Here is a 13,251-nt window from a genome sequence, read left to right as displayed (position 1 = left end):
GGACTTTTTGCTAATTGATTCCTCGTTTTACCTGTGGTTGTAGATTCTGTATAATAAATAGATCTGTTTTAGACGTCCAATGAAACACAATTATGTCTCAAAGATTAAGACGAGTTAAGAATATTAGTGGATTTTTGTTTGTTTTTTTCTTCTATATCTCTTAATTTTTTTCTCTCTCAATCTCTTGTGTTTCTGTCTCTCCTTTATCCTGTCTTTACACTTCTCCCTTAACCTCTCTATCTCTCTCTATCAACCTCACTTCCTCACCTTGTCTCTCTCTCGTTAAGTAGCATTGACCCGTACCACAGCCAGAAACTAGGTTCATCCGGGCTCAGTTCACGAAGCCCAGCAAGTTCTCGACAACCACGAACACGGTCTACACTTTCCTGAACCAATTTTTTTGTTTTCTCCTTAATAATAAACCCATGACAGACTTATAGCCTTCATTCAGGAGAAGACAAAAATTCTACTCCATAATTCAAGAGTTTAAAATGGTAAATATCAGATAATGTCTTTGTTTCTGGGCGTCGGAATGATGGCTGGCGCATGTGAGGTTTGTGTCCACCTGGCAAGAGAGCAGTGCGTGGCTGGGTGTCAGGGGGAGGTATATAAGCCCTCGAGGTTCTGTCGTGGTATTCATTTCATCCACTTGCAGTCGGTCGAGCAACTACCAGGTGAGTGAGAGTTGTGTCGTGTGTTGTAGTCTGTGTTTTAAGACTTGTAAGTATATATTCTATTCACCGAAACTATTGTTTGACAAGTGGTTCATGTGTACAGTAGTTCTAGTATGTTACTGATTAATCTTTTTTGTTGTTTTTATACATAGTAATCGTTTGTAATGTTTAGTTGTAAATGAATCACAGCTGACAATGTTTCTATTCACCCACTGATAAATTCTGATGTTGTTTCCGTGTGTCTCGCCCCCCTGCAGTATTCAGCTCCCTGTCGACTAACTACTTCGACTCAACGCTCAAACTCATCCTACAACTTCGTCTTCTTTTCCTCAGTGGGCATCAACTCCTTCACACAGCCAAGATGGTGGTACAGTTCAAGGTATTTAAGAAGGCGGCGCCCAATGGCAAGCTGACCATCTACCTGGGCAGGAGGGACTTTGTTGATCATGTGTCTGCTGTCGACCCCGTTGGTGAGTCTATCTCTCTCATGGTTCATCATCCCTGTGAATAAGGAAGTGACAGTTCAGAGGAAAGTGTCACTGCTGGACAGTGTGTGGTGGCGTGTGTGGTGGAGTGTGGTGGATTACGGTGACAGTGTGTGTGTGGGAGTGTGACGACTGTCTGTGGTGGAATGTGGAGAGTGTGTGAAGATTGTGTGGAAGGGTATATGGTGACTGAGTGGTGTAGAGTGTGTATTGTAGAGTGGTCAGTGTGTGGTGAAGTGTGGTCAGTGTGTGGTAGAGGGTGGTCAGTGTGCGGTGGAGTGCGTCACCCCTGTGTGGTAGGGCTCTCAGCCTGGTAGGGACTGCATGGGGTGAAATAAATCTTGCTTATTTCTCTTTTATTCCTATTGTGTGTTTCTTGTGCATCATCCTCTCCCTCTACTTATCCGCCTGCTCCTCCTCCTGCCTCTCACGTGTAAGGAACCCTTACCATGTGTTGTGTGTCTTTACCGCCAGACGGAGTGTTGATGCTGGACACAGACTACCTGCAGGGGCGTAAGGTGTTCGGCCAACTGGTGTGCAGCTTCAGGTATGGCCGAGAGGACGATGAAGTGATGGGTCTCAACTTCCAGAAGGACCTGTTCCTTTCTTCTTGCCAGATTTATCCTCCCAAGGAGAATGCCGAGTCCACCAAGCTGCAGGAACGGCTCATCAAGAAGCTGGGTGGGAACGCCTATCCATTCTCTTTTGATATGCCTGTGAACGCCCCTCCCTCCGTCACGATCCAGCCAGGTAGGGAGGACGAGGGGCGCCCCTGTGGCGTGGAGTACTACATTAAAGTCTTCGTCGGCGAGAAGGAAGAAGAACACAGCCACAAGAGGTGAGTGATGGCATAACATATTGGTGAACGATGTGATATAACAATGTAGATAAAGCAACATCAATATACTTCTTTGGCATTTTCTTTAAATTTTCCCTGAGCAAGAAAATTGGAACAATTGTTTTTCATTTTCTCTCAGCCACAAAAGGCAAAAGTCTGTCATAATTTTCTTCACACGACTGAGGGGACGCGTGAGTCAGGTCATGAGTGGAGTATCTCATCAAGTTACTTTCATACTAAACAAACATTTAAGCCTAAGATAATAAAATTAAGCTTGGTTGGTTTGTGAAATATGAGACCATGTGGTCTTACCAATTACAGTCCATCTTATAGGTTCTCTGTTGTGCTTTAATTCTGTGACTTTGGTTCTTAACCATCACATACATTTCCGTCGGCAGATCCACCGTAGTGATGAACATCCGCCGCATCCAGTTCGCGCCCAGTAAGTCTGGCCGTCAGCCGTGTACCATCGTCAGGAAGGACTTCATGCTCAGTCCAGGAGAGTTGGAGTTGGAGGTGACACTTGACAAGCAGCTGTACTACCACTATGAAAACATCGCGATCAACTGCATCATTAAAAACAACAGCAACAAAACGGTTAAGAAAATCAAGGCCGCTGTCCAGCAGTCTGTTGACATCTGTCTCTTCTCCGGCGGCCAATTCCGCAGCACCGTGGCCAGCGTCGAGACACAGTGAGTACCACAGCTACAGTTCTCTGCCTCAACACTTATGACTGTTTCATTGTAAAAAATGAACACCGATAATTGTCATAACCTTAACAAACCACTACAAAAGACTCGGAGGCATTAACAAAGTACTGTACTTCTAAATGTGTATCGTTGAGAGGTAAATTTGATGAATTAAACAGTAATTGGTACATATATACTCGGATACTCTTGCATATATCAGGGTTCCACAAGGTACTTCTCACCCAATTGGCTCTACACCAACACTCTGATCTTCGGTGCACATAATGAACACCTTCACTATGTTCCTACAGAGAGGGCTGCCCAGTCAACCCGGGGTCAAACCTACTGAAAGAGCTGACTCTCTCGCCGACCCTGAGCAGCAACATGGACCGTCGCGGCGTCGCCCTGGACGGCCACCTCAAGAACATCCACACCAACCTTGCCTCCTCCACACTGTGAGTTCTCTCTCTCTCTCTCTCTCTCTCTCTCTCTCTCTTCTGTGTCATCTTTAATATTCTGTTCTCCTTCCTGTTTTGTTCATATGTACAATACTCTGTTCTTTATCTTGTTCAATATAATTCTTGTTTTGTTTGTTGTTCTCTACACATGTCTAATATCCTCACAAGTTGTGCTTACATTTCTTCCTCGTATGAGTCGTAACATCAGTCGGTGGTCCTCCTACAGGCTGGCCAACCCAGAGTCGCGGGACATGTTCGGGATGGTGATCTCCTACACGGTGAAGGTGAAGCTCTACCTGGGAGCCATGGGTGGCGAGGTCACGGCTGAGTTGCCTTTCGTCCTCATGCACCCCAAGGTAGGTCACCGCTCACCCCCCAAGGTAGGTCACCGCTCCCTCCCCCTCCCTCAGATAAGTAGGTCAGGATAAGTTAGGCCTCTCCTCCTTCTTTCTAATGTGAATAATATTTGACAAAGAGTTCAATGCTTTGAAAATTTGGCTATTTGTTATCAGTATAATTATCACTACTTTAATTGGTCTTGTAAATTTTCTAGCCTGATTTACGTCGGCTGATGAGAGGAGACAGTCAGGCCCAGGTGGAGGCCTTCCGCTCAGACAGTATGGCTGGCACCGTGGACGAGAGCTAAGCTGTACTCCAAACGAGTTACTCATTTATCTTTCTTGCTCATTTTTCTTGTCATCTCCTCTTCACAAACCTTACTCCTTGCCCCCTCATGCCCCCCAGTTGCCTCTCCTCACCTCACAATGCCCACTCCTCTTACTTACCGCCCCACCAGGAAGAGAAGATGTCTCGTTGTAAATTTATATTTTCATTTTTTTAGTGTGTTGTGTTAATGGAGGAGTGTGAACACTGGCTCCAGTCTTCGTTGAGCGGTTCACCCAGATATGTTTATATTTTAAGAGTTTGTTGAGTATTGTTTGTTTTAATGGTATATTGTTTGTACAAAATATATTCTTTGTTATAAAACAGACAACATGTAAAACTTCTTTCTTTGTGTCCTATATTGAGCGATATATTGGTCCAACAGCCACTGGGACTCACCAACACTGAATGAAACTGTCCAAGTGATCTTACACAAGTTTGAAGATATTGTCTGTAACTCCTCACGAGCCACTGTTATTTAATTTACAACTTCCCTTTAAGTCTCAAGATACGCCGCGGGACACGTTGTAATGTTTGGCAACTCTCCAGGCCACCCATGTAAATAAAATGAAGGTGTTTGATAACTCGAGAAAGTAATAAATAATAATGTTCAATAATTTGGGTAAAAATATTATAATTTGGGGATATCGACACAATAATTCTCATCTGGAAATCTGGGCCTAGCAAATGGCACACAACAAAAGGAGCCAGGACAACTGACACTGTTGCTTTAACCTGTTTTAAAGACCAGTGAAACACAACACAGACAGCTGAAGGATGGGTCGCATTGTTCATACGTCAGTTGCAACATGTGATCACTTGAATAATTTATGTAAAAACTGCGTCACTGAGAGTAAGATTGTTTCTCTGACACAAATTCGAAATAAGTAAACAAACAGCACTAGGACAAGCATCCTAGGCAGGCCAGTGGCATACTTCCTTCGGCATGGCCACCTCTAGTGGGTGGTCATTAGGTAAACAAGGTGTGGTCATTAGAGAACAGGGTGTGGTCGTCATCAGCCACACAGTTGTCTTTAACAACACCTTACTATAAACTAAGTAAACTTTCACTCACCTGTTGGTTCAAGTCTCCCAGGTGCCGTCGTCCATCACATTGACATAAACACAACGTTATATTTCCTACGCTGTGTCGTTCCAGTGTTCTCATCACCACCAAATATATAATAAATGACACTAACACAAGAACCTTATAAGTCTCGTTAAATAACTCATTACCTCTGTGTCCAGGAGCATTAAAGGTTTATTAACTACAGGTGTTGGGAACTTGGTCACGGTGTACACATTTGACCCATTATTGGGTCGTCCTTAACTTGTTAATGGATCTATAGTCCTACGGGATGTCCTCACTACTGTCACCTCCAATTGTCGTTCGTTATAAAAAGTAATAAATGTCTCACTGTGGATTTGTTTACTAATACCGGGTCATGTAACAAAAACTATATTGTTGTTTAATCTAAAATAACGATATTAGAAATGTATATAATAGGTAATATAATAGTAATTAGGTTTATTATATTAGCATCACTGTAAGAATATTAATAAAAAAGAAAATATTACTTATTCAAAGCAAAACTCACAATAATGAAAGCCATATGTAACCCAGACGACAGGAGAGGAAGACTTTACCTGTGTTAGTTCCTGAGCAGTGTTGTGACGTCACCAAGTTCATGACCTGATGCACCTGAAGCTCCGGAGGTGAGGAAGTAAACCACCTGAAGCTCCGGAGGTGAGGAAGTAAACCACCTGAAGCTCCGGAGGTGAGGAAGTAAACCACCTGAAGCTCCGGAGGTGAGGAAGTAAACCACCTGAAGCTCCGGAGGTGAGGAAGTAAACCACCTGAAGCTCCGGAGGTGAGGAAGTAAACCACCTGAAGCTCCCCTTGACTGATGCAATTTTTATGCCATATTTCAAGGTTGTTTTAAGGGTTCGTTCTCAAGGAGTCAGTTTAGTGTGTTGGGATAAGTTGTGCAGTATATTCCAACAACAAGAGAGGATAAATAAAACTGGTCTGGGCTCCAAGAATATATTCATGAACTCTATAATAGTGAAGTAATACGCGGTTAAGACCAACAGCTGGAGAACATGGCTACATCACATCAAATTTAACAGGAAAATTGACCAATGTTTTGGGTTATACCGGAGTGAGTGAGGCCAGGAGAGAGAGAGAGAGAGAGAGAGAGAGAGAGAGAGACCCTACACCCCCCCTGCCCTCACTCCCCCAAGTCATTTATACAAGAATAATCCCACAATAATTGACCATCAAGCATAAAAGTGAAATACAGTATTATTTCCTTTTTTACGAAATAGAGGAAAAAATGTAACGTTGTACAGTAAATCTTTTCAGAGAGTTGTTATTATTTAGTGAAGCTGTCGAGTACATGAATATCCTGGTATATATATATATATATATATATATATATATATATATATATATATATATATATATATATATATATATATATATATATATATATGAATGATCAACATGATAGAACAGTTGTAAACAATGTGTAGTTCAACCTGCGGCCCCGTTACTTTTGTGTTCCTCTACACACAGCCAAGGAGGACCTGTTTGTTCTATACACGGCAGCTAAGGAGGACCTGTCACCTGTGAGGGTCACTGTGAGTCATGTTACATAATTCTTCTATGTCTCTTTTATGTTCTCTTACAGTGTTACCAGACACCTGACCTGTCTGTTCCACTCTTCCAAGAACGGTTTCTACTGACTTGCTCCACCACCACCTGGTCTCCTAGCTCTTGCACCTCCCTTACCTGCCTCAGAGGCGTGTCTAGTGTACTCCTCTGACACACAGCCAGACGGGCAGGTCGTGGCCCAGCTGACGGGGATAAAGTCGTAGTATCAAGTGTGTGTTGGAGTGAGGGCCTGTGTGGCGTGGTGTGTGAGGGGAACACAACAACACTACGACTGTCGCCTCTATAACATGTCATATAGTGTTTGTGTGAGGTCACTGCGAGGCCGCTGGTCGGATACACAACCCAAACAGTCAGCAGAATATGTAGACAAGTCAAAGATTAATTACGCAACTTTTATATTGATTATTGCTCAAGAAGAGAAGAGTGAGGGAGGGAGGGAGAGAAGGAGCTCCGAGACGCGTCACAGCTCACTGTCAATCTCGCCTGTTGAATGACTTCCCGCCCTGGTGTGACTGTACAATAACTCTACCGTAAAATAGTCCTACCGTGAAATAATCCTTGTGTTCTATATGTCAGCGCTGGCCACCACACCACTCTGGGGTCTGCCGTCATTAGTACCTACGTATAGTAAAGTTAGGTAAGGCAGATTAAGTTAACTTTCATTTGGGAGTTTCAAGTGTAGGAGAACTTTACACATAGGATTATAAACGCCGCGTCGGGGCTCAACACAACCCCCGGGCGATGATGTTCCCTGGTGACGCATTGCCTTGTGTACATGATACAAGATGAATAACGTAAAATTAAATCAATACCTTGTGAGTGAAGTGAATTAGATCATTCTTTAAGAGGTCATATCAAGGGTAAATTAGCTGTCATATCAACACATAACATCTGATATGACCTCTTGAAGTCATTATTGATGCCTATGAGTGGGATGTTTTTATTATAGACTTAAGAGGAAACAACAAAAGCATTAGACTCTTAGAGAGGAAAGGAGGAAAATAGGTATGATTATCCATTAAGTTGATGAGTCTCATCTGCCACTGCTTCAAGAACCTCCTCCACCATATATATTTAAGTGACAGGGGAAACATTATTTAAGTATCCTGGACTACAACTTCTCTCTCTTTAAGTAATCTCTGTATAACATTGTAAGTATCATCTCACTACAGCTACGTTCTTAAGTAACCTCCAGATACTTTACGAGATACTTTACACTTTATAGAGCGGTACTAATGACAACAATATTAACACCACCTTCAACTACGTTACCAGGTAGAGGGTAGATAAAGTGTTACCAGGTAGAGGGTAGATAAAGTGTTACCAGGTAGAGGGTAGATAAAGTGTTACCAGGTAGAGGGTAGATAAAGTGTTACCAGGTAGAGGGTAGATAAAGTGTTACCAGGTAGAGGGTAGATAAAGTGTTACCAGGTAGACGGTAGATAAAGTGTTACCAGGTAGAGGGTAGATAAAGTGTTACCAGGTAGAGGGTAGATAAAGTGTTACCAGGTAGAGGGTAGATAAAGTGTTACCAGGTAGAGGGTAGATAAAGTGTTACCAGGTAGAGGGTAGATAAAGTGTTACCAGGTAGAAGGTAGATAAAGTGTTAATAGAAGTGTTACCCAGGTAGAAGGTAGATAAAGTGTTACCAGGTAGAGTGGTAGATAAAGTGTTACCAGGTAGAGGGTAGATAAAGTGTTACCAGGTAGAGGGTAGATAAAGTGTTACCAGGTAGAGGGTAGATAAAGTGTTACCAGGTAGAGGGTGTAAAGTGTTACCAGGTAGAGGGTAGATAGTGTTACCAGGTAGAGGGTAGATAAAGTGTTACCAGGGAAGGTAGATAAGATAAAGTGTGGTTCTGTGACCTTTAGAAATAGTAAAGGTGGGCTGGGGGAAGGGTGGGCTGGGGAGTGAAGGTGGGCTGGGGAGAGGGGGTGGGGGGGAGTGAAGAGGAAGGTGGGCTGGAGGAGTGAAGGTGGGCTGGGGAGGTGAGGGTGGGCTGGGGAGTAGTGAAGGTGGGCTGAGTAGTGAAGGTGGGCTGGGAGTAGTAAAGGTGGGCTGGGAGTAGTGAAGGTGGGCTGGGGAGTAGTGAAGATGGGCTGGGGAGTAGTGGAAGGTGGGCTGGGGAGTAGAAAGGTGGGCTGGGGAGAGGAAGGTGGGCTGGGGAGTAGTGTAGACAGGGTCCCCATAATATAGTGTACTTTACGGCTGATAACTATAACTTCTGTACTCAAAATGTGAACAATAGATAAAAGTTTTAATATTTATCTTTGTGTGTAAGTTGAAGAAGGTTGGTGAGGGCGACTCCCACCCCCTGGCCACCACTGACGTCATGGCTGGAGGCGGTGCTCATTTAAATATATTCCCCCAAACGATTGCATTAGGTGACAGTGCTTGTTAAAACTGTAGTCCTGTAATGAGTCAGTTGTTGGTCAGTGTGAGGTTCCCAGTACTCACAAACGCCTCACTAACAAACAAACACAGAGCGTTGTCTTAAACACAATAAATTGAACCACAGTTTATGATTGAAACTCCGGGGTAAACACACAGTGACGTACACGGGGAGTTATGGCTCCCTGTGTCACACCACGGGGAGTTATGGCTCCCTGTGTCACACCACGGGGAGTTATGGCTCCCTGTGTCACACCACGGGGAGTTATGGCTCCCTGTGTCACACCACGGGGAGTTATGGCTCCCTGTGCCACACCACGGGGAGTTATGGCTCCCTGTGCCACACTTTTGAAAACACGACTTAAACTTTAACTAAATTATCTTAAAACGTTTTTCATTATTCAGATCTGACCTTGAAGTATTTGTTAAATAATTTATTTTAATATTCAAAAATTTGTTGCTAACATTACGTATACTAAGTAGTTAACATTTACAAGAGAAGACAGACTTTAAACTTTCAGTAATCTCAACCCCACACGACAAAAATATTACTTTGATGATAAAGGAAGTTAATACGAGTGACCAGCAGTACTCACACACTCACGCTGGTCTACAACGAGTAACAACTTGGCAGTCACAGACAAGGAAATATAATTATACTTTTCTCAATGGTTGTTGAAGGGTGTGGTGCTGCTCCTGCTGCCGGGGGGGGGCGCCCAGCCTCACCTACAGTACTCAGGCCTCGGTCAGGCTGAGCGGGATCATCACATAATATAAACAGTAAAAATATAATATTACAGAGCATGAGTGACAAAACATAAGGAGTTAACAATCAAAAAACAGCTCGGTCTGCGGCCACAAAAACCTGCCTCTGCCCCGTCCTGTCACACACGGCGCTCACAGTGAAGCTGCACCGTGTTTACATAGTTCCTCCATGTCTGTGTACACAAGCATCATGAGACTGTAAACACCCCAATATGTTTACAACTACAGACACAAGTGTGGTGTTGGCTGTCACCACCACACTTGGAGTGTCCATTCTCACTCGGAGTCTGGTGCAAGAAGGGAGTCATCCAATGAGGCGCTACCGACCATGGCAGGTCTTCTCCGAGTACGGTCACCGAGAGCTGCTCCAGGCCACCAGGCTTGTGTCTGTGTTGGGTGTTGACACATTTGTTCCTAAACCAGCAGTTACATGTTGCTTCCCCCCCCCCCCTACACACATACCACTGTACACAGAGTACTGTACGTAAGTACTATACACAGAACACTGTACACAACATAGAGCACTGTATACAGATCACAGAGCACTGTACACCCAAGGTCTGCACCAACACCCCGACGCACGAGGCTGTATCACCAAGACTGCATCAAACTCACCAAATCCTCTATTAAGTCAAGTAAACGAAAAGCAACGTAGAAAAGCAAATTTTTTTTAATAATTGTGATAAACATGAACTCGGTTCCTTAAAGTTATTAAAAGAAGAACTAAGGATATAGTTATTATGAAGACTTGTGAGAGCCTCCTGAAGCTCAAGACTGTTACATAATATAGCGAGCTTTAAATACCAGAGGAAAGATCTCTAAAGTTTGTTCAGCTTACGTATTTAAGAAGCGGCTAGAGAGGAGGTATTTAGCATCAAGTTGTCTACGTTAAGTGTTGGCTCACCACACTCACGTACACTATACACTATCTCGGAAAACAACAGAGAAATTAAAATAAAGGTATAAATCCACGCTTTCCTTTTGGCAGAAAAGGAGTGCTTTAACGTCACCCAGCCAGCTTAACCCATGGCGCCGCGGAACACTGGGTCACACACACACACAGGGGACACTAGGTTAAGGACAACAGACACAACACAGACATTCGGTCAAAGGGGAACAGACACACCCGCGGAACGCTCTCACCCAGACGATCACCACCACCAAGACTCAGGCAGATCAGCGACACGACCCGTCCAGGAGTCATCAACGTGGGAGAACTAATACAAGGGCTGACTGGTGTCTCGCTGGCCACAACCACTCCCTGGCTCATGCTGTTGGTGTGGTTGTTATGGTGACGACAATAACAATCACAACTCGCCTCATCTTACAACACAAGGGAAGTATAACCCTATATGAACCTAGCTGATCTTGTCCTGATGACGTAAATGATAATAATCTTATAAATTAACGGCAGATAAATTCATTCATGTCCATAAGCAATGCACCTCTCTGATTGACGCTTAATTTGAGTATTTTTTACACAAGTTCTCTGTGTTCTGTACCGCCTGACCCGCCAAGTCCCAATAGATTCTTTGTTTAACAGCTTTCAGTGTTTCTGGAGCAAATAATAAATATATTTTGAAATGTTTCAATTGTCTTTCAAGTCCATAAATATTATTCCGTTGAGGCGACAACTGTTAGATGGTCGGCCACCTCACAGCTGCTTCCTCCTCCGCCTCATCTTCCAGTTACCGTACAGGAGGAGGCAGCGGTGTAGGTGGTGGTGGTGGTTGTGTGGGCGAGGGGGCTGGGCTGGGATATGATACAGGGCAAACTTTAAGGTCATCAGTGGTCAGTGACCCTCTGTTTGTGACCTCGGAAGGTAGCTTGGATCTTGGTGGCCGCCTTGTTCAGCTCAGGGTCAGAGAGGTCAATGTCCAGCTCCTCAGCCTCCTGGGGAAGAAGTAAACAGTTAACATGGATTAACTTAATCTAACCAAACCTAATCTAACTTAATCTGTTAATATGGATAAACTTTACTTCATTATTCAATCAGATCCTACAAGTTGATTCACTCGCTGGTGGCTCACATACAGGACAGGTCCTCATGAACAAGCCTCACACCGTCCAAGACCCCAAGACCAACATATACAGGGACAGTAAAGCCATTGAAGAAGACAAGTTACAGCGAACTCTCCCTAACACGGAGAGTGGTTCATAAACAAAGGGTTATATCAGCGTGTCCTGACCTGTCAGGGAGCGAGGCACACAGTAGTTATCCAAAGACGACGATTTTTCCAGTAATAGTCAAGAAGATTTTTCAGTAACGACCAAATTATTGAAGTTGTTGAGTAGAAACTGTCACCAGGTGTGTGTTGAGTAGAAACTGTCACCAGGTGTGTGTTGGGTAGAAACTGTCACCAGGTGTGTGTTGAGAGAAACTGTCACCAGGTGTGTTGTAGAAACTGTCACCAGGTGTGTGTTGGGTAGAAACTGTCACCAGGTGTGTGTTGAGTAGAAACTGTCACCAGGTGTGTGTTGTAGAAACTGTCACCAGGTGTGTGTTGTAGAAACTGTCACCAGGTGTGTGTTGGGTAGAAACTGTCACCAGGTGTGTGTTGGGTAGAAACTGTCACCAGGTGTGTGTTGGAGAAACTGTCACCAGGTGTGTGTTGGGTAGAAACTGTCACCAGGTGTGTGTTGAGTAGAAACTGTCACCAGGTGTGTGTGTTGTAGAAACTGCCACCAGGTGTGTGTTGTAGAAACTGTCACCAGGTGTGTTGAGTAGAAACTGTCACCAGGTGTGTTGAGTAGAAACTGTCACCAGGTGTGTGTTGGTAGAAACTGTCACCAGGTGTGTGAGGAGAAACTGTCACCAGGTGTGTGTTGGGTGAAACTGTCACCAGGTGTGTGCTGTAGAAACTGTCACCAGGTGTGTTGAGTAGAAACTGTCACCAGGTGTGTGTTGAGTAGAAACTGTCACCAGGTGTGTGTTCGGTAGAAACTGTCACCAGGTGTGTGTGAGTAGAAACTGTCACCAGGTGTGTGTTGAGTAGAAACTGTCACCAGGTGTGTGTTGAGTAGAAACTGTCACCAGGTGTGTTGGGTAGAAACTGTCACCAGGTGTGTGTTGGGTAGAAACTGTCACCAGGTGTGTGTTGAGTAGAAACTGTCACCAGGTGTGTGTGGTAGAAACTGTCACCAGGTGTGTGTTGAGTAGAAACTGTCACCAGGTGTGTTGAGAAACTGTCACCAGGTGTGTGGGTAGAAACTGTCACCAGGTGTGTGTTGGAGAAACTGTCACCAGGTGTGTTGTGAAACTGCACCAGGTGTGTGTGAGAAACTGTCACCAGGTGTGTGTTGTAGAAACTGTCACCAGGTGTGTGTTGGGTAGAAACTGTCACCAGGTGTGTGTTGAGAAACTGTCACCAGGTGTGTGTTGGGTAGAAACTGTCACCAGGTGTGTGTTAAGTGAAACTGTCACCAGGTGTGTGTTGAGTAGAAACTGTCACCAGGTGTTGTGGTGAAACTGTCACCAGGTGTAGTAGAAACTGTCACCAGGTGTGTGTGGTGAAACCGTCACCAGGTGTGCTGGAGAAACTGTCACCAGGTGTGTGTTGAGAAACTGTCACCAGTGTGTGTTAAACTCACTGTGTGTTGAGTAGAAACGT

The 13,251-nt window shown here is 44.3% G+C and overlaps 2 protein-coding genes across 3 annotated transcripts in view; one reads left to right on the top strand and one right to left on the bottom strand.

The window, feature by feature from the left end:
- The first annotated feature begins 520 nt into the window (after nucleotides 1-520).
- LOC121877394 (arrestin homolog) lies at nucleotides 521-4,147 on the top strand. 2 transcript variants are annotated; one of them, XM_042383140.1, is made up of 7 exons: nucleotides 521-674; nucleotides 932-1,144; nucleotides 1,634-1,997; nucleotides 2,396-2,689; nucleotides 2,998-3,141; nucleotides 3,371-3,500; nucleotides 3,698-4,147. In XM_042383140.1, exons 1-7 carry the CDS (start codon nucleotides 533-535, stop codon nucleotides 3,788-3,790), a joined length of 1,380 nt encoding a protein of 459 aa, XP_042239074.1. In that variant the 5' UTR covers nucleotides 521-532; the 3' UTR covers nucleotides 3,791-4,147. The 2 variants fall into 2 exon arrangements, with proteins under 2 accessions (XP_042239074.1, XP_042239075.1); XM_042383141.1 differs by having other exon boundaries at nucleotides 575-674; nucleotides 1,008-1,144.
- A 4,380-nt stretch (nucleotides 4,148-8,527) lies between these two features.
- The window catches only part of LOC121877437, a 26,495-nt gene continuing 21,771 nt past the window's right edge, over nucleotides 8,528-13,251 (bottom strand). Inside the window, exon 5 of the mRNA XM_042383201.1 lies at nucleotides 8,528-11,533. Coding sequence (XP_042239135.1) covers nucleotides 11,426-11,533 — 108 coding nt within the window. The 3' untranslated portion in view covers nucleotides 8,528-11,425. The remainder of the gene's footprint in view (nucleotides 11,534-13,251) is intronic.

The sequence above is a fragment of the Homarus americanus genome, unplaced genomic scaffold, assembly GCF_018991925.1.
Source record: "Homarus americanus isolate GMGI-L3 unplaced genomic scaffold, GMGI_Hamer_2.0 scaffold367, whole genome shotgun sequence".
NCBI lineage: Eukaryota > Metazoa > Arthropoda > Malacostraca > Decapoda > Nephropidae > Homarus > Homarus americanus.
Note: the sequence above shows the minus strand (reverse complement) of the source record. Positions and strands in the feature narration are given on the sequence as shown.

What these genes read in the sequence shown, in the direction of transcription:
- LOC121877394 (XM_042383140.1), top strand. Translation starts at nt 533, where the DNA reads ATGATGGCTGGCGCATGTGAGGTTTGTGTCCACCTGGCAAGAGAGCAG. An exon ending in GTCGGTCGAGCAACTACCAG is followed by an intron (nt 675 to 931) that starts GTGAGTGAGAGT and finishes GCCCCCCTGCAG; the next exon opens with TATTCAGCTCCCTGTCGACT. An exon ending in TCGTCCTCATGCACCCCAAG is followed by an intron (nt 3,501 to 3,697) that starts GTAGGTCACCGC and finishes TAAATTTTCTAG; the next exon opens with CCTGATTTACGTCGGCTGAT.